The sequence below is a fragment of the Formica exsecta genome, unplaced genomic scaffold (genome assembly GCF_003651465.1).
Source record: "Formica exsecta isolate Colony F162 unplaced genomic scaffold, ASM365146v1 scaffold625, whole genome shotgun sequence".
NCBI lineage: Eukaryota > Metazoa > Arthropoda > Insecta > Hymenoptera > Formicidae > Formica > Formica exsecta.
In genome coordinates this window covers 127,420-148,506 of record NW_021853387.1, presented here as the reverse complement: position 1 = coordinate 148,506, position 21,087 = coordinate 127,420, and the positions used below count along the sequence as shown (strand labels likewise).

At 38.3% G+C, this 21,087-nt stretch overlaps 2 protein-coding genes across 7 annotated transcripts in view; one reads left to right on the top strand and one right to left on the bottom strand.

The window, feature by feature from the left end:
- The window catches only part of LOC115242771 (probable maltase-glucoamylase 2), a 9,718-nt gene extending 2,573 nt beyond the window's left edge, over positions 1 to 7,145 (top strand). For 4 of the 6 annotated variants that reach the window (XM_029819300.1, XM_029819303.1, XM_029819301.1 and 1 more), the window contains exons 3-8: positions 133 to 419; positions 639 to 1,935; positions 2,167 to 2,378; positions 2,687 to 2,872; positions 3,227 to 3,425; positions 6,801 to 7,145. In XM_029819300.1, the coding sequence (XP_029675160.1) occupies positions 133 to 419; positions 639 to 1,935; positions 2,167 to 2,378; positions 2,687 to 2,872; positions 3,227 to 3,425; positions 6,801 to 6,940 (2,321 nt within the window). In that variant the 3' untranslated portion in view covers positions 6,941 to 7,145. The remainder of the gene's footprint in view (positions 1 to 132; positions 420 to 638; positions 1,936 to 2,166; positions 2,379 to 2,686; positions 2,873 to 3,226; positions 3,426 to 6,800) is intronic. The other 2 variants (XM_029819304.1, XM_029819305.1) reach the window with 2 other exon arrangements.
- Positions 7,146 to 7,445: 300 nt separating this feature from the next.
- LOC115242770 (serine proteinase stubble) lies at positions 7,446 to 14,100 on the bottom strand. Its single transcript, XM_029819299.1, has 8 exons — positions 13,526 to 14,100; positions 11,125 to 11,984; positions 10,429 to 10,700; positions 9,622 to 9,994; positions 8,850 to 9,376; positions 8,486 to 8,783; positions 8,285 to 8,410; positions 7,446 to 8,207 (listed from the first exon to the last, which is right to left on the bottom strand). Exons 1-8 carry the CDS (start codon positions 13,605 to 13,607, stop codon positions 8,049 to 8,051), a joined length of 2,697 nt encoding a protein of 898 aa, XP_029675159.1. The 5' UTR covers positions 13,608 to 14,100; the 3' UTR covers positions 7,446 to 8,048.
- Positions 14,101 to 21,087: the final 6,987 nt, after the last annotated feature.

The following is a 21,087-nucleotide window of genomic DNA, read 5'->3' as shown; positions in this document are numbered from 1 at the left end:
GAGATATATAATATATAAAATATATTATATATCTAATTAATAAAATTAAAAATATATATATAATATATAATTACACAATTATATTATAATTATATAAATTCTAAATTTTCCGACTGTGTTGTTATGTTGTAGCAGTGTCGTTCGCGTACGCTTATAGGTACGATCCTTGGTATCGTGCGGACACGCAGCGTCCGGTCGACGTGATCACCGACGTCGTCAACGATCTTGGGTTGAAAATTCTTCAGCAATACGCGGCGCACGGAAACGTGGCGTTCTCGCCTACGGGGGTTGCCTTCGTATTGGTGGCGCTCTATGAAGGATCCACCGGTAGGGGATATCAACAGATTGCTGAAGCCATAGGATTGCCATCCAGGGATGTTACCAGGATCGGTCTCAGAGATATTCACCGACGATTAAGAGTAAGATCCCACAAGAGCGATGCAAATGTCTAAAGAAATATCGTCCGAAAGGCGCTTCAATTTCTTACACATCTCTCGGATTCTTTTTTATCCTTTGATATTTTGCTTAATATTATAGATATGAGATGGATTAAATAGAAAAATAAAGCTGATAATTGGTGTAAAAGTTTGATTAGAGCGAATAGTTTCACTTATTTATAAAATTTTACTGATTTCAAGAATTACCTCAATGCCGATGGCTTCCTGGGCGGGTTGACGCTGAGCAGGGAGAACACTAGACTTCGTCCCGAATACGAAGACATTTTGAGATTTTATGGTTTCGATCTGTCGAGTATCGAGCAAGAAGCGAACGTTACCGTCAATACGGGAGATCCTTCGGATACAACCAAACTTCCAATGTCCACTGCCAGTTCAACGATCCCGATAGAGACGATAGATACTGCGAATGAGCCGGACACGACGATGATAACGTTAACCATTACAACGCTTCCTTCGGAAACAACGATTGCTTCAGCTACCACAGTAGACATTACTCAACAAAGCGTCACGATGGATGCAATCGATGTGCAATCGATTACAGTCGCGAGTTCCGAGTCAGCTGTTCTAAGTACGTCGTCGACAGTAAATTCCTTACCTGCGGTTACTTTCGGCAAAGGTATCCAGCCAGCATCAACAACAGTCATTGCGGATAGCCAAACGAATCTGACCACGGTTCTTGTCGCAGGCGATCAGAGTCCGCAGGCTACTTCGACAATCGCTGCCGAGGATGCTGGAACAGACAAAACCGTCGCAAATATCATCGTTCCTAATGCCGCTATGGAGAATGTAGAAAATGCAAATTCTAATGCGAATATTCAAGTACCGCATAGCCTAGATACGATAACGGCGGCTAATGCCAGTGCGATGGGTGACGAGATACCGATAAATATTTCGCCGACTACGATCGCCGCGATTATTGTCAATGTGACGCCCGTTAACATGTCTGTCACCGATGCGAATACCGTTACCTCGAATTCGTTAATTCCCGCGATATCGACATCTTTAACCAGCACTACAAACTTAGCTACTCCAAGTCCCGTTATCGAAACTATGACGGATAACAGTGTTTTTTTGCAATCGAGTAGGACATCGGTGGACGCTCTTCCAGCCAGAAATACTACTCCAGAGATAATTGCTCCTATACGTGATCTCGCAATGACGGCAATCATCAATATTAATGACGACGCTACTGCGTCCGCTACAATAACAACAATATCATCTATCCGAGCGACAAATACGACGACTCCGACCAATCTCGTCGGAAATTCGAATGACTCCGCATTCGCCGGTTTCATGGATAATCAGGCGATTGCATCGACGAATGGGAATGTTGTATCGATGGATCGAAAGAAGAAAGGATCGGAGTCAGATTTGAAAGTTGTAATGAACGATGGTACCGTTAAAAATGAGTCGACATCGCCCAATCTACGCGAACGCAGAGCGAGGAGTCCACGTGGATACTTCTCCAGCTATCCAGGTACATTCGAGCATCATCTTCGATTATCGCGTGTATTAATCGCGACTAAATTATTAATTAAATTATGTGATCCCGGAATACATGAACTTTTTACGCTCCAGCAGAAAAAATCATAAAATTATAATAAAAATTACATAAAGTATTTATTGCATTTATGGGAATATAACATTTGGGATAAAAACTCTTCCCTTTTGTGTTCTCCGATTTGGAATTAGAACTGTTATCTTTTAGACGAAGGTATCTGGATGCAAGACTTGGAGATTTGGAAATCGTACAGCACGGTAAACCCGAGCGAATCTCACGTCGAAGATTCTACAGCGGAGATATCGTTTCTGGTGAACGGTTGCGATGTTTCCTCAGTATCGGCCTCGAGATACATCGCCGTGCTGCCTTTCGCGTACTTCCCATCGTTGCACGCTGTCGCGCTCGAATTTCCTCTAGACGTAAGTCTAAATGAAAATCCAGTTCATCTACTCTATTTTATTTAGAATTTGAAAAAAATCGTTCAACTTATATATAATTTTTTTAACTATTAATTTCGAATTTTTCTTGAATATATAAACACTTTTTCTCCACGATTCTAATCATAATTCATAGCTCAAATTATTACTTTTGTACTGCATAGACAGAGCGTCGCTCTCTCTCTAACCGCAACTTATCTTTAGAAATTAAATATAAGCTGTTCCCGAATTTATCTCGTGCAAGTATAGGCGTGTAATATAATAAATCTTGTTCTCTTAATATTTTGGAGGATCCCCGGTACAATATAATTCTTCTCATGCCGACGGATAAAACGGACACGCATCGTCTGGCGAGAGATCTTAGCGCAAAGTCATTGAGATCGTTGAGGAAGCGATTACAGCCTACTTGGGTCAGGGCCACGATACCTTCGTTCATGCTACGCGGTTTCGTCACACTGACGTCATTTCTGCAAAGGGTAAGCGGAATAATATGTCATACTCTTCGATGTCGATATCAAATAAAAGCAAAAATTACAATCAGCTGATTGCGCGTAGCAAAATCACATCTAGTTTTCTGCAATTCCTACGGTGTTTTCATCCATTTTCAAAGGCTCTTATCCCAACATTTGATCAACAATTATTCATAAGGAATCATAAAAAGGTGTAAAACAATTTTATAATGTTAAGCATATATACGTATATAATTATAATTTTTTAAATTTTATTTTTGCGCGTTCGCTCGTTCATTTTCAAAATATTTTCTCAATGAATCCGTATCGAAAAAGGACTTTTTACGATGAGCTTTCTACATTTATGTTTCTCCTTTGTAGTTGGGAATCGTGGACGTGTTCGAGCCTAGATTGGCCGATCTCTCGCCCATGACATCCGATCTTGGTGTATACGCCCGAGACGTGCAACAGAGTATAGGGATCAATATAAGGAATTACATGAGACCCGACCGTACCCATTCTCGTGAGTCGTCTAATGTCGTTCCACCTCGAAGGGACTATTACCGATATCTGCCTCCAGGTTCTCTCTTACTCTTGCTTTTCATGCACTGTCGCGCACACCACCTCCTTTCAATTAACCCGGTAACGGTAAATATTTTCACAAACATAATGTAATCATATCCTTCTTTTCCTTAATGCTCACGTCCTGAATTTAAGAGTCCAATTTATATAATTTTGCGCGTATAATCCTTTTAGCATCATCTTTCCTTTTCTTTTTCTATAATGCGTTCTTATATATTTCTTAATTACATGTTGTACTTTTTCTCGCTTGTAAATGTGATGACAAATGATAACTGCGAATCCATTTTCATTAATTAAGTTTATATTTTCGACAGTTTAATAATTTCTCGAGTTTTTATATTATTGAGTTTTTTATTATTTGCGATTATTTATTATTCATTATTACTTCGATCCGCAAATTCTGACTTTACTTTACATCGATACTATCATCGCAATCCGGATTCAACTTTTATGTGATTGTACAATTGCACGAACCGCGATAATATTAATTTATCTCTAACATTAGAAAAATTAGTTCTGTCTCGGATGCAGACAATTGACCGGATGTTAAACACGTACAGGTGATTTAAGTTGTTGGAACCAACAGCGGACACGAATAGCGATTTGTCTCGACTCTCAAGCGGCATCAGAGATAATAATGTTCAAAGAGGTAATCACGTTGACGTAATATCCGGTATTAACGGGTAAAATTGCAAAGATTCGCCACGCGGTTCGAATGCACCCCAGAAATGTGCGCATAATTTGTAAACGATGGAGCGACGACAATATATTCCTTAACGCGTCGTGAACACGCATTCGATGACAGGCCATTACTACTAGATGCTTGGTTTCTTTCTTTCTCTCTTTCTCTCCTCTCCTCTCTCTCTCTCTCTCCTCCCCTCCCCCTCTCTCTCTCCCCCTTTCGCTTCCACTCGCTGTTTCTTCTTACGCTCTGCTAAATCTTCATTACTTAACGCTGTTTATTCCTAACAACCGCTTCCATGCTTCGAAATGTCGAGACTACTTGCGTTGCCAAAATTATATGGAAACGGGCTTCCGAGTCTTATTTAAGATTGTGAAACTGCCGAGGACAAATGTAGAATCAAGCAATTAAGCTAATCAAGTCTCGTGATAATTATGCCGAGCATGGATCATTATCTCTTCAAAATGTCATAAAATTAAAATTAAAAATGATTGCAATTTCATAGTCTCTGCTTCGGGAAAAAAAGAAATTGATAGTTTAGCCAGATGCTCTTCTATAAAAATATCTTTTTTAATTTTTGTGAAGTAAATTATCAGAAATTGATGCGTTTATATAACTTCGTGAAATGCAAATGCGCTCTATTCGCGAGGACGCGAGTCTCGAGGACACGTAGTTAGGCAACATCTATTTTCTCGCCACTGTGAATAAAATTATCGATTACTATTAGAGATATTCTCAGTATTGTTGTTCAGTTCTCGCAATTTTAATTGCTGATATCCTGGCTTGAGGCCGCAATGAAAGTTAATAAAAAAAAATCTTGCATCATCTCTTTTTACATTCACCGAGGATTTTTGAATTGTTCTATCATTATAAACGTTTTTACGAAATTGTTCATTTCATCTACCTTATACAGGGTGTCTCATTTTAATCTATCACCCCTCGTAACTTTGCAGGGAACGGTCGAGAAAATATAGAGAAAAATATTTCATACAAAAATTTTTTGACTTCGAGGGGAAAAGGGGTGTACGGGTGGTCTAGGACACCCTGTATATATATTTTTTTAACTATAAATGAAGTATGATAATGATATGATAAAAAATGTTTAGACAGAGAGGATTATTTTGTCTCTAAACATTTCTTATTTATTATTCTTTAAATGTAAAACTATAGGTTCTGAAAATTATTCAGGGATTTGTAACCGTAAAAAGATTATAACAATATATTCCTCATAGAGGAAGCTTTGTTTTCATGACAAAATTTTTTTCAAGTTTTTTATACAATGTGTTTAAAATTCAAAAACGTCGAAAAATCATATTCTTAAGAAATGTATGTATATATGTATGTATGTATGTATGTATGTATGTATGTATGTATGTATGTATGTATGTATGTATGTATGTATGTATGTATGTATGTATGTATGTATGTATGTATGTATGTATGTATGTATGTATGTATGTATGTATGTATGTATGTATGTATGTATGTATGTATGTATGTATGTATGTATGTATGTATGTATGTATGTATGTATGTATGTATGTATGTATGTATGTATGTATGTATGTATGTGTATGTACGCAATATTTGTACAACCTATAATTTCCGCAATTTTTGAGATATCGGATTTAATTTTTTATATGGATAGAATATTAATAAAAGATGGTTAGTATTGAATTTGGTGAAGATCGGTGAAAAAGTTCAATTTTTATAAAATTTTGAATATTTTGAGAAATGTCTGTACACATTGTAACTTTCGCAAATTTTTAAATATTGGGTTAAATTTTTTTATATGGATAAAGTATTATTAATGAATGGTTGGTATTGAATTTGGTGAGGATCGTTGAAAGGGTTCATTTTTTATAAAATATTGAATTTTTTGAGAAATGTCTGTACACGCTCTAAGTTTCGCAAATTTTGAAATAACGGGTTAAGTTTTTTTACGTGAATAGAATATTATTAAAGGATGGCTGGTATTGAATTTAGTGAAGATCGGTGAAAGAATTTATTTTTTATAAAATTTTGAATTTTTTGAGATATGTCTGTACACATCCTAACTTTCGCAAATTTTAAGATTTCTCTATGAGGAAGCCAAAATTAAAAAACTCGCTTGCTTTAAGGAGCTGAAGCTTTGTGAGCGAAATAAAATGATAAGGAAGCAATGTACAAGTTTTTAATTTGCATAATTTTCAGCTTCTTTTCTCCTGATTTATAGAAAAAATAAGAAGCGAGATTTTAGTCTCTTGCAAATTCGCACTCATATTAAATCTCTCGCTCTTTTTTTTCTCTCTCTATACATATTTTTATATAAAATTTTTCATCGATTTAGATTCTGCATATTCCTTTCAATTTAAACACGATTCTCCTTTGCACTGCGTAAAGTAGCACAAACAATAAGCTTTGTACTATGCGTGGCCAAAATATTGCATTATTTCTATCAAAAAATTGTAAAGAAAATTGTACAAATTCTATAAATCACAGATTTTTTTAAAAGTATTTCTTCGCAAAAGTTTCACTCCGTTAAATTTGTGTTAATTCTATTCTGAAATGCGCATAATTCATTACTTTATCTTTTGTGATATGTGAAACATAAGATACATATTTTAGAAAATATTACTAATATTATCTATGATTAAAAAATAGCGTTTTGCAAGTTTATTTAATAATAATAAGTTTATAATTTTCTTTTAGGTAACGGTCTGTTCGAGAGAGCCGGACCTGTACCTTTTACAGCTTTGCATCCATTCCTTTATTTCATCGTCGACACCGAGACTTCGGTGAGTCTAATTGCCGGTCGAGTGGACGATCCGCTTAATTCCAGAATACTGTAGACATGTATAATTTACGATATATTCTAAGATTTTAAAATAAACACTCGTTTATTTGGCGATACTTATAAATAGCTATATCTTATAATGTATAGACTTCACCTTCTCCAGCTCGCATACAACTATTACCAAGTACACGCAATTAACATTGTGCAGATCTCTGTACAGATTCCTATTAGTAAATAAAGAAGTATAAAGATAAGAAAGAGAGGCAGTATAATTCAAAATGTGCAATTGAGCATTTGGAAGAACGTTCCGAGTTATCTCGAGCCTTTGAATGGAAGGGCGATATCTTATATGTCTTGCTAATCGACACAAGCACATTTATGATACACATTTGCTGTAAAAAAAACTATGAAAATATTAAAATTGTGATAATTATAAAAATTCGCATTTTGCACATGATTTACTACTGATGTAACTTGTCCTTAAGCTGAATTTATCTAATTTGTGGAATCCGGGTACCTGGATTTATTAATTAAAACTAATTTTCCAACAATAAAATAGATAGTTTTTATATTATAATAAATTTATAGTTGGTGCATATATATAAAATATTTTCGAAAAATCACAACTCTTTTCCCAAATGTCGTATTATATCCATTTTTCGTAGCAAAGTGGCAAGAATGATAACGACGTTCTCTTTAGTCTCTATCAGACAATACTTCTTTGACCTCTTTATTACAGACTTCCCTCGGTTATTTAACTGTAGCTTTAACCTAGAAAATATATATTATTTCCTTACTCTTAGATTTATATATAAATACAAGTTCTCGGTGTATACTGCTATAATGCACGATTGTTTTGCATATGTCGCTAGTACGTATATCCGATGATTCGATATTCCACTTCTTGTGAGTATATTTTTTGTATGTAGCAACACCACAGATTATGTTATTTCGTGAGCGGCAGTGTAAATACAAATAAATAAATGCAAATGATAGAAGACATGTTCTCATTTGCGAGAGGAATCTAAAATCTAAAATGACCGACTTGGTTTCTTGATATCGTGCGAAGCAATATTGCAAATCGCTTATTCGCGCATCGGATTTCGCCAAGTTTTCTCCTGTCATTCGTACGTCTATCATAGTCGCGTTTATCGTAGAGTAGATCAGGTGACGTTCTTTAAAATCCACGGTACGAATTTGGAGATTCGCGTACAGACGCCCGGTAAATTGGCTTCCGCGCATCCGATCCCCCACGATATAATACCGGCCAGAAAGTACCTGCCGTCTTTTCCGCGTACTTGAAGAGGGCCTCCGGAGTCACCCTGCGTGTAATGAAAGAACAATAAAATATTTCTATCGCATCATATCTGAATTAAGTGTAATTTACAATTGAGCATACCTGACACGAATCTTGCCCGCCAGTTTCGTAACCGGCGCAGAGGAAGATGTCTGGTATGAACTCGTGCCTGCCGGCTCTTAAAAACATTGATTTGCACCTATCGTTACTTACTATCGGCACGGAAACCTTAAAAAAAATAGTAAAAATCTGAGTAGTGAATAGGACTATGGCTGAAAGAGATTATTCAACTCTGAAAATTACCTCTTGTAACACTGAGGGTAGTGTTCCACCTTCGCTCAATCTTCCCCAACCCGTCACCGTTGCGTTCTCCCCGATCAGGAGATCGTCCGTGGCTGGCAGACAAATGGGCGAGATGTGCGCCGCAAACGTCAAGGAGCTTTCGAGTCGCACCAGTGCCAGATCATATTCGTATGTGAAAAAGTTGTACTTGGGATGCACAACTTTCTTGGCGACGCCACGTTCCACATAGGGCAGCCGCTCTTGGACCGACGAAAAGTCATACTCGCCGACTCGTATCCGTATTTGCGATGTCAGCAAACTAAAAGTCGACAATCAAGTAGCATCGACAATAATATCTTACGAAAGAGAAACGGTGACTACTTACTCGTCGACGCAATGACCCGCGGTGGCAATCCAATTCTCGTTGAGCACCGCACCGCCGCACCGGTGAGTGCTCGAGAAGCCGAAAAAAGACGTCCTACGCACGGACACTTGCCAGGGCCATCGGCCGAATGGCGCGTCCTTGCCGCCGACAATCCGTGTCTCTGGTCGTGGGAATAACGGCGGTATTCCGCACTGCATGTTTTTGCTCTCGTCAGCGGCTGCGACCGTCATCACCGAACCCGTTCCCTTCTCGCTCGCCACCGTTGCTCCCTCGCGATCAGTCGATCCTTGCGTCATGACGGCATTCATGGTGCTAGCACTGACTGTGCTACTCTCCGCGATCGTTACTGTCGTCATCGTGGTCGTCGGGTTAATTGTAGTGTGGATGGTTGTCGAGGACATCAATGTAGTTGGCGACGTTGTGTTCAGCATTGTGGTTTTCTTCGTTGGTCGTGGCCTAGTCGATGTTTCCAAGTGAGACGTCGTTATGTAGTGCGCCGAACCTAGAGGCTTCTGATATTCGGCGCTCTACGCAAAATGCATAGTACATATAAATACCTTGCATGGCGATAAATTTCTCGATTATAAATACAATATTATGTTGATAAGATTATTAATATATAATTATTCAAAATTTCAGTACAGATGTTTAAAATATAAATAAATTCTTGCGATTAAATGCCAAACGTATAAAAAGACTATTGGGATATTGAGTAACGTTAATATCGAGCGACAATCAATATCTATCAAAGAGAGAAAATACTTGGACGTACTTGTTGCGACTCAGTCGGCTTAAAGCTCGGTCGCGATGGAAAGCTTTCCGGTCCGTTCTGAAGGAGAGCAGGACTGTCCGTCCAGTGCGGTTTCAAGGACGGCCTAGGTGGCGTCCAGCTGTTTGACCAGAAATGAAAATTCGTACTTAAAGATGGTATTCGTACAGTCTCCGATACAGTAATCGCGGTCATTGGTTTGGGTGATGATGACGATGATGACAATGACGACGGAAACGAGGATGATGAAAATGATGAAGTTGACGAGAACGACGACGGGGATGACGGTGACAGCGACGATGGTTTCTGTTTTGTGACGAAGACCGGTTCTGTAGTTACTTGCCAATGAGAAGTTTGTGGTATGGATCCGGCTGCGCTAGAATAAAAAACAAATTTTACGTTATGTCCGATATGTAATTCACGCGAAGTAATAAATAGGAATGTATATAATGGAGGGTGATATTAGGTATGTGCCCAAACACGCTGTAGCAATCATCTATCAGTGGCAGAGAGACGTGTAGGACATTTACACACTTTTCCAACTCGACAAATAATTGCTAAAAAATAATATTTGTGGACTAGAAAAAATATGCGAGGTATGAATGGCTGAATTGGTAATGAAACCCGAGTCTTTCGCTTTCCGGGCAACTGCTTTTACCACTGAGCTATTCAGACCTCACTTTATACCACTTCCAGTGACAAAGTATACGATTCCAGAGCAATGTTGGAATAATTCCTTTCTTTTTTTTACAAATTCTTTTGCAATACAGAATAATACTGTCTCTGACGACTTGAAGACAAGTCGCATACCTGGTGGAAGGCTGCTTGACGTAAGTCGGCTTGGTGGTCGTTGTCGTCGATGTTTTCATGGACAGAGTCCAGATATTCGGTTTTGAGATAAAATTCGGTCTTTGATCTGCCTGACCACTTATCGAGATCGGTCGATAGGTAGTTGTTTTGACCGAGAAGAACGGCTTCGGGAAATCCGTCGATGATGGTTTCGATTGTGCTGGCTTGGTTGCCCAATGCGGTCGTTCAATGTGTATGAAATTCAAATTCGGATGGGGCTCTTTCGCTGTTTCCTGCTAAAAACAATATTCTATTAAACTTGATGATGCTTTCATCGCGCGAAGAATAGATCGCTGTTAATCACGATACTTTGCAGTATTGAAGGAATATTGTATCAACCATTACCTTTTTAGTATCTTTAATCGATTTGCGCAAAATAAATAAAGAAAGAGAATCGTTTGCCAACATAAGACCTAGACAAGATATCTATGATTTCGATTACTTCTATTTTTATATAAATATTTTTTAGCCAGGATTAACTAAAATCAACCAAAATTAAAATTATCTTTGGAAAATTAAACGAATACAATTGTTCCAAGAAAAGTGAGCTTTGACGATATGGAGAAAGTTATAACAAATATTAACATATGTATCATTAAAAAAATAATTTTTAAATTATTTCGATAATTAACGAGTTCAAAGTGAAAGAGTTCTTACGTTTTCAATGACGGAATTGACATTCGGCCGATTTATCGTCTCCTGCACGCTGAGATCGACGTCGCCGGTCTTCCCGTCGTCCGGTCTCGACTCAAACGGCCTCAGGTTGTTCGGTTTACCCGGTTTGGCCGGCTTGCTCGAGCCAGCAACCTCGTTGTCCGCGTGCTCCTTTCCCGGTAAACGTACTATTAGCGTGTTATGGGTCTCCAATTTGTCCTTGAAGTCCGGTTGACTTTGGACGAACAAAGGTTTCTCGCTCGTCGCTTCCTCGTCTGGTCTCGTCTTCTGATGATGAGAGTGATGACCTCCGGGTCTTTTCGTTTCCTGCGGCCTATCTTCCGTCCACGTGTTCAGAGAGGACGCGGAGACAGATACCGCGGGGGTCTGCAACCTGTCAACGTCGTACTCGGACGTCGGTTTCGCGTGCGGCCTTTTCTGCAGGGGTCTCGCGGCACCATGCGGGTACGGTTTTAACGGTCTGGTCGAGCCGTGAAACCCCGAAAGCTGATGAAGATTCGGTTTCGTGGTGCTCGACCCTATGCTCCAACTCGAGAGAGAGGAGGTCGACGTGGTCAGTCTAGTGGTCTCGTTTGACACCGCCGAGCCGAACAGAATCGGCCTGAGTGTACCCGTAGTCGTATCGCCGTGCTGTTGCTGTTGCTGCTGCCGATGAGAATGGTGAGACGCGCTTATCGTGTTTACCGTCGTGTTGTGGACGCAACAACTGCCGAACATGAACGTGTCCACGCACACGCCCACGTGCGTCCCCTCGGATTTGATGCACTCCCACACGAACATACACGTGCCTTCCTTGCTCTCGGAACCGGGCACTTTACAGGGCTTCGGACTGATCTTGTAACCTGCACATAAAATGCACGAGATCATGCTATTCTTTAATTGTTCCATATTTCCAACAACCGATAGAGAGAGACAGAGAAAAAGAGAGAGAGAGAGAGAATCTTGAAAACCGCGGTGTTTTTTTTAGAGCCGAACTAGAAATATCTATGCTGTATATTGTGAAATAAGTCTGTGACTCCTTATTCTCACGCTCGCGTTACATTTTTCGCATCGAGATTGAAAATCAAACGTTACACGCGCGTTGAAACGTTCATCATACTGTCGACAAATTTAATTTTGCACAAAACGGACGTTTCTGTCTACGCGCTTGTTTCAAAAGAATTGGGAAAGGAAACACTCTCCGGGCGACAAGATTACATATATTAAATTTGATGGATGCGCTAAAAGAATGAATATCGCATGACGTCTTGCCGCGCCGATACAGCACGATAAGTCATGTGTGTCGCGCGCTCGACAACTAGACTGTCTTACATGTCTTACATACACGAGATCTATCTCGCCGAGTCTATCAAGCCAGGTGAAAGTGTACCACTTGTCAAAGAACACGTGTTTGTAAGAGATCGCGTAAAAAAACGAAACTTAATTGCTGGAAGGAGTATGGAGAGGGGCCCGTGTCATTAACCGAGTCACGGCAAGACTCGGGTAACGTGAATTACGACCGCGATGTAGCTTCACGATGTAGTCGCTTTCTCCGCTTTGGAGACTGACACGATCGTGTCAGTGCGCGCCATAATTGCATTATGTTATAGGAAGTTCGCAAAGATTTTTTTTCTTTACGCAGCATATTTTCTTTTCCGTCGATGTTTACGTTTGGCTCGAAAGATCGATGTAATTGTTCCGTTCTCGATACTCTCGTCGTGAGATGAGGGCGACGGGATCTCGTTACAAAAATTACAGATTGTGAAAGTTAGCATTATTAGTCGCTAGATATTTCTAATTTGTTAGCCTGACAGTGAAGTCATCGCGAGTACGACCCGATTTAAAATATATTCTTTTCCCGCACGCGAACTCGTCCATCCCTTCCGGCAAAGATCACAACTGATCTTTGCCGGCTGGCTGCGCGCAGCCAATTGTGCGTGTTCGTAAAGCGGTAAAGAGCTAACAGATAAAGAAAAGCTCTCTTTTCTTTCTTTCGATTGGAAATTCATCGGAAACAAAAAAGAAAGTAGCACCTTCTTTCGCTTTTCTTTTCTCACGCTCATGCACGACCGACTGCATCTTGACCGAGTTCTCCTTCCAATTAAGCGTTACACATTTAAGGAGAGAATCTTCAGGCGAAAGAAAGAGAGGTTGCGTGAAGGGAGGATAGAAGCGAAGAGAAATGAAGAAAAATGAGAAAGAGAAGAGAGAGAGAGAGAAAGAGAGAGAGAGAGAGAGAGAGAGAGGGAGAGAAACGGTAGCTGCAAACAGCTCGCTTGAAAGTATACAGGAAAAAATGAGAAGAGAAGAGACGAGAGAAGAGAAGACACACAGAAGACTACAGAGAGATGCCGTGGATACCGACAAGAAGCGTGCTTAAATCACCAAAAGACATATTACTGACTGTGACCTCGATTCAGCGTGCTGAGAGACCTGGCGATGCCCGACCACCAGAGAATCGTGGCCACATAACCAATCCACCGCATTCTGATCCCTGAAACAAAGGTGTCATTGGTTATTCGGTTTCGACTATTTATTATCACATGTATCAGTTTAGACTAGCGTTTTCCGAGAATGATCGGTAAACAGTCGCGCTCTGCTATTAGACTGTAATAGATTTTGTAATTATATCAAGAGCTCTGTCAAAGGAGAGCGCATGTGCGAGCATCTACGCTTACGTCTACTCTTTCGTTCCGTCTATTGTCTATTGTTCTGCTACGTGTGCGCGCGCTTCTTTCTAATTCACTTCCCCATTGCTGATGTACGCTTTTCACGTTGACTCTTTTCAGAAACGCACGAAATGTATTTCATCCTACACGCACATATACATATATTTATATACACATAACGCGCTTTTTCTCTCATTTTTAGTGAAACTACGAATAAGTAAATCATTACAAGTGTATCACACAGATAGTGATATCACGCAATTTTATAATCTCTCTATAAACGACACTTCACAAGCGGTTTCAATTTACATAATATCACTACCTACGAAAGACAGGAACCCACCCGGAATATTAAATGCGTCTTTCCAATCTTCGCAGCATGTGTATGTATCGCTTTTAGCAACGTCTTCTTATTTGGAAAGCGATGAGATAGACAAGGCCAAATTAAAAGACCAAAATAAAATAAAATTTGCATATTTCCATCATTGATATCAACGATATCACAATATTTGATCAAAGATCGTTTAAAATTTGATACTTCTCATGCGTGATTTATATTATGCAAGATAATTCAGAAATTTAGAATAAAAATGGAATAGATACATAATTAATAAGCTCCACTTTAGAGATATGCATTTCGGATTTACAAATATCTAAATCTGCGATATAGATGGAATTAAAATAAATCTGGTAACTTTCAGACTTATTCTATTTCTACTCTAGATTTGTCAAATTTAACCGATAACGTAATATTTATTTTTTCTTTAAATTTAATTATTAAATTTCACGCTCGCGTTACATTTTTCGCATCGAGATTGAAAATCAAACGTTACACGCGCGTTGAAACGTTCATCATACTGTCGACAAATTTAATTTTGCACAAAACGGACGTTTCTGTCTACGCGCTTGTTTCAAAAGAATTGGGAAAGGAAACACTCTCCGGGCGACAAGATTACATATATTAAATTTGATGGATGCGCTAAAAGAATGAATATCGCATGACGTCTTGCCGCGCCGATACAGCACGATAAGTCATGTGTGTCGCGCGCTCGACAACTAGACTGTCTTACATGTCTTACATACACGAGATCTATCTCGCCGAGTCTATCAAGCCAGGTGAAAGTGTACCACTTGTCAAAGAACACGTGTTTGTAAGAGATCGCGTAAAAAAACGAAACTTAATTGCTGGAAGGAGTATGGAGAGGGGCCCGTGTCATTAACCGAGTCACGGCAAGACTCGGGTAACGTGAATTACGACCGCGATGTAGCTTCACGATGTAGTCGCTTTCTCCGCTTTGGAGACTGACACGATCGTGTCAGTGCGCGCCATAATTGCATTATGTTATAGGAAGTTCGCAAAGATTTTTTTTCTTTACGCAGCATATTTTCTTTTCCGTCGATGTTTACGTTTGGCTCGAAAGATCGATGTAATTGTTCCGTTCTCGATACTCTCGTCGTGAGATGAGGGCGACGGGATCTCGTTACAAAAATTACAGATTGTGAAAGTTAGCATTATTAGTCGCTAGATATTTCTAATTTGTTAGCCTGACAGTGAAGTCATCGCGAGTACGACCCGATTTAAAATATATTCTTTTCCCGCACGCGAACTCGTCCATCCCTTCCGGCAAAGATCACAACTGATCTTTGCCGGCTGGCTGCGCGCAGCCAATTGTGCGTGTTCGTAAAGCGGTAAAGAGCTAACAGATAAAGAAAAGCTCTCTTTTCTTTCTTTCGATTGGAAATTCATCGGAAACAAAAAAGAAAGTAGCACCTTCTTTCGCTTTTCTTTTCTCACGCTCATGCACGACCGACTGCATCTTGACCGAGTTCTCCTTCCAATTAAGCGTTACACATTTAAGGAGAGAATCTTCAGGCGAAAGAAAGAGAGGTTGCGTGAAGGGAGGATAGAAGCGAAGAGAAATGAAGAAAAATGAGAAAGAGAAGAGAGAGAGAGAGAGAAAGAGAGAGAGAGAGAGAGAGAGAGAGGGAGAGAAACGGTAGCTGCAAACAGCTCGCTTGAAAGTATACAGGAAAAAATGAGAAGAGAAGAGACGAGAGAAGAGAAGACACACAGAAGACTACAGAGAGATGCCGTGGATACCGACAAGAAGCGTGCTTAAATCACCAAAAGACATATTACTGACTGTGACCTCGATTCAGCGTGCTGAGAGACCTGGCGATGCCCGACCACCAGAGAATCGTGGCCACATAACCAATCCACCGCATTCTGATCCCTGAAACAAAGGTGTCATTGGTTATTCGGTTTCGACTATTTATTATCACATGTATCAGTTTAGACTAGCGTTTTCCGAGAATGATCGGTAAACAGTCGCGCTCTGCTATTAGACTGTAATAGATTTTGTAATTATATCAAGAGCTCTGTCAAAGGAGAGCGCATGTGCGAGCATCTACGCTTACGTCTACTCTTTCGTTCCGTCTATTGTCTATTGTTCTGCTACGTGTGCGCGCGCTTCTTTCTAATTCACTTCCCCATTGCTGATGTACGCTTTTCACGTTGACTCTTTTCAGAAACGCACGAAATGTATTTCATCCTACACGCACATATACATATATTTATATACACATAACGCGCTTTTTCTCTCATTTTTAGTGAAACTACGAATAAGTAAATCATTACAAGTGTATCACACAGATAGTGATATCACGCAATTTTATAATCTCTCTATAAACGACACTTCACAAGCGGTTTCAATTTACATAATATCACTACCTACGAAAGACAGGAACCCACCCGGAATATTAAATGCGTCTTTCCAATCTTCGCAGCATGTGTATGTATCGCTTTTAGCAACGTCTTCTTATTTGGAAAGCGATGAGATAGACAAGGCCAAATTAAAAGACCAAAATAAAATAAAATTTGCATATTTCCATCATTGATATCAACGATATCACAATATTTGATCAAAGATCGTTTAAAATTTGATACTTCTCATGCGTGATTTATATTATGCAAGATAATTCAGAAATTTAGAATAAAAATGGAATAGATACATAATTAATAAGCTCCACTTTAGAGATATGCATTTCGGATTTACAAATATCTAAATCTGCGATATAGATGGAATTAAAATAAATCTGGTAACTTTCAGACTTATTCTATTTCTACTCTAGATTTGTCAAATTTAACCGATAACGTAATATTTATTTTTTCTTTAAATTTAATTATTAAATTAATTAATATATTAATTAAATATTAGATTTAAAAAACGTATTCTCTTACTAATTTATAATTGTGGAATGTATGGATTCAGTGAATGCTATCAGCAATAGTATTGTATAAAAATTGTCAAGATATTTCATGCATTGTATGAGAAATTTCTGATTTCTATCTATCATTTCGCTGACAATAATCTGAGATCGGAGACGGTATTTCAACGACACGACAGGTATCATCGAACGCGAAGCTAAGACATATCGCAAGACACAAAAAAGCTATCCTGGTCTGTTCTGTCACCGAATTCTGGTCCCGCATTCCAGGTCATCGATGCAACGTCTCTCGCTTTCGAATGTTCGATCGAGGATACCGTCATCTTGGACCTGTTTCGTCATCTTCGTTGCGATTATCTTCACCGATGTTACACATCTTCTAAATGTTCTCTTTGCATTTTTATAGAAAGATGTGTATTCTTTTTATTGAATTTTATTACGGACTTCTATATAATATACTATACGGCTAACACGGCTATATTTTATATAAGAAGATGCGAAGCCAAGGCAGTCATTTACAATTGGGCAGAATATCGATAAGAATTCGATATTCGATCGATTCATGTCATTCAAATGTAATTTATTCATTTTTTAAACGTATACGTTTAAAATATTAAAAAAAAATAAAAATAAACTAAAAATATCAAGTGTATATATAGTGCACATATAAGAATAAAAATGCCAATGATTTGTAGCATACTTGGCTGTCTAAATAGATATTCTAAAGAAATATCAATATTTTTCAGTAAGTACATATAACCTGTTGTACATATAACATATCTCTTATTTTTTTAGAAATTAACTATTTCTATGTGTTATTAAATATGCATCAAATATTTATAAATCAACACTTTCATATGAAATATTGCAACTTTTCCTTCAAAGACAAAAACTGATTGACAGCCTATACTCCGTCCAAAGAGAGAATAACATCGGGTCGGACGAAAACTCGTCCGTTTCGCGCAGGTCTCCACCCACAGAAGCCGTATCTACGTATACGGTATTGAGTATGTCGCCATGTTCTCCCCATTTTGCCCGCCTATGCGCAGACCGATGTTATTCTTTCTTTGGACGGAGTATAGTTGAATGCGATAAAAAGACAAAATTGGACTCTCAGCAAATATGCTACAATCTGTAATGAACATTTTACTGCAAATAATTATTTTCATGGTCCAGAGACTCGGAATTTTGCGATTTTCGTAATAATTATTGAGAAATTAATTTAAAAAGATAGGCCAATTCGCGCGAGTATTACCGCGCAATGAGAAAGAACGGCCTGATATGGGCGGCATTGATATGTGGTTGCGAGGACGCGAGAATCCATCATTATGTACCGCTCATACGTAACTGTTATCATTTATAGAGCGCTCTTCCCAAAACTTTGTCGCGCACTTACTTTTAGGTTGACTCTTCTCGCTGCACGCTTATACTCGCGCGAATTGATTAATCTTTTTTAATTAATTTCTCAATAATTATTACGAAAATCGCAAAATGGTACAGGACTTTTCTTTTCAGTTTGACCCAATCTACCTCCACTTTTCGTTTGGTCACTTACTTGTCGGACACCCTGTATATACATACTATATATATTATAAAATACATGTATATTTTATTTAATTGTTATAAATAAGTAATAATTATAATGGCTGCCCTGGCTTCACCTGTCACATCGCTGTTAGCAGTCTAGTATATTATACATAGAAGTCTGTGAATTTTATTAACATGAAATTCTGTTATTCAAGTAACATAGAAATCTAAAAGACGTCTGTAAAAGATACATTTAAAGAATTTATGTAAAAAATCTACTAGATTTTTTTACGAAGTTATTTAAACATTTGTATATTATATGCCACATTCCTGTTATTTTTATGTATTATCCATCTTCTAATTATTTTCAAACAATATTTTCTTGTGGAAAATTTAATCTTTTATGATTTTCTTGAAAACGGCTATTTCGAATGTAGTTCTCGAGCATAACTCTATTCAACATGTCGCATCTTGCGCAACTTTTGCGGATATAGACATGTATAACTCGGATAACTTTCTCGATATCTCAGAGAAGATAGATGCTCATGTCGGATATTCTGGTAAATGGATATTTCCTTTCCCGTCAGATATTCATAGGTATCTATATTTAAATACTAAATTTTTACGTAATATAGATAAGTTATAAAAAAATTTTACATGTCTTTTCGAAGCAAGTTGTTAATATATACTTAAACTAAAATCTATTAAACTCTTTGCAGATTGTTTAATATTATGCTAATCATTACATACTTTGAACTTTGTCTCGATTCTTGTCGCGAATATAGGATGTATCAGAGCGCCCGTGCCAGGCATTTTTAAGGAAAACTACGCATTTTCGAGAAAACTGTTTCATACAAAAATTGTAGAGTTTCAAGTAACGCGTTACGAAGCAACATTAGTATGACCTTGAAGAATATTGTTAAGGTGATATAAAGATCACCTTAAAACTTTTAAATGGAAACCCCAATTTTTATTGCATATTCTTATAGCTCACCTCAAGAGCTTTACAAAACACTATAATAAAGTATTTTTTCGTTAAGTTTTTTTCGAATTATTTTATATCTTAGTCTGACATATTTTGATATAATTTACAATGTATTTTTTTTAACAATTATTTGTTTTTTTTACACTGATTGATTTGTCTGATTATTCTGTACATAAAAGTATTACGGTAAAATTATCGAAAACTAAATATTTTACGAGATATTTTATTTTTTATATCAAAATATGTCTACATCATCTAAAACGCCCTTTATAGGCGGACTTTATAAAGTATGTATATATAGAAAACTGCAATTTTTTATGACATTATCTCTGGACTTGTGCTCTTTTCTTGTGTCTAAATCGGTGCTTAATTTGACTGCGTAAGATCTTCATTCTTTTATAGTTATATACAGGGTGTTGCAGATCAGGTCAATGAAACTTTAGATAACTTTTTAACGAAGCATTTCCGGACCTATGTTTTTATAGGAACTTTTTTGTTCCAAATTCAATTTCCTATAAGACTCTGAAGTTTCATTGACCTGATCTGGAACACCCTATACAGGATGTCCGACAAGTAAGTAATCAAACGAAAGATGAAGGTAGATTGGATCAAACGGAGTCGAAAAGTCCTGTACCATTTTTTTCTATAACGCTTAATAAAGGAGTTATTATTGAGTGAAGTCTGGCCCATCAGCGCCGACTTTTAGCCGGACGCACGTCGGTGAGCCGCCCGTCTGGTAGTGTGCGTTGCCGTAGCGACGGAACGCTCACGCACTACCAGGCGCGCGGCTAAAGGTCGGCGCTGATTGGGCAGACTTAATCAATAATAACTCCTTTATTAAGCGTTATAAAAAAAAATGGTTCAGGATTTTTCGACTCAGTTTGACCCAATCTATCTCCACCTTTCGTTTGGTCACTTACTTGTCGGACACCCTGTATATTCAAATATAAGATGCTACATGCATTATGAAACAAAAAATTGATTTTAGCGCAACAATACGTATGTTAGGCCATAGCCTCTCTAAACTGCCGTTGTAAAATCGGGTCTATGAAGTCTATTCTGCATGCCCGCGACGCGGTTTTTGTGTCGGAGGCCGCTCTGGGACAAGGTCAAGAAGCAGAATATAGAACTGTCGCTGGCTAGCCGGCCGCGACTCTTCGTTTACTGCCACCAGTAGCTGCGGTCGCTGCCACTTGAGGCAGGACATGTACCAAGGACGAGCAAGAAGAGGTGCCCGATGACCCAGTGATCGCGGATTTCAAATCGCGCTTATCGATCTTCCTCATCGTGACCGCTATAGTCGTGTACAATAATACAAAAAGAGCTATGCCATTACTACCGGATCATCCATTAGCCGCAATACGTCTGAAGCGTGTTGAAGCTACTTCACAGAAGCAAGTGTACAATTTTTTCATGAAAATTAATATCTATTTAAATCTGCTGTAATTCTAAAATAGGTGGAAAGTACGGATAATTCGTATAAGGCATTTTTGTAAATTAGATTTAAATAGATTGGTTCAAATAATAATTTATATAACATATATATATAACCACACA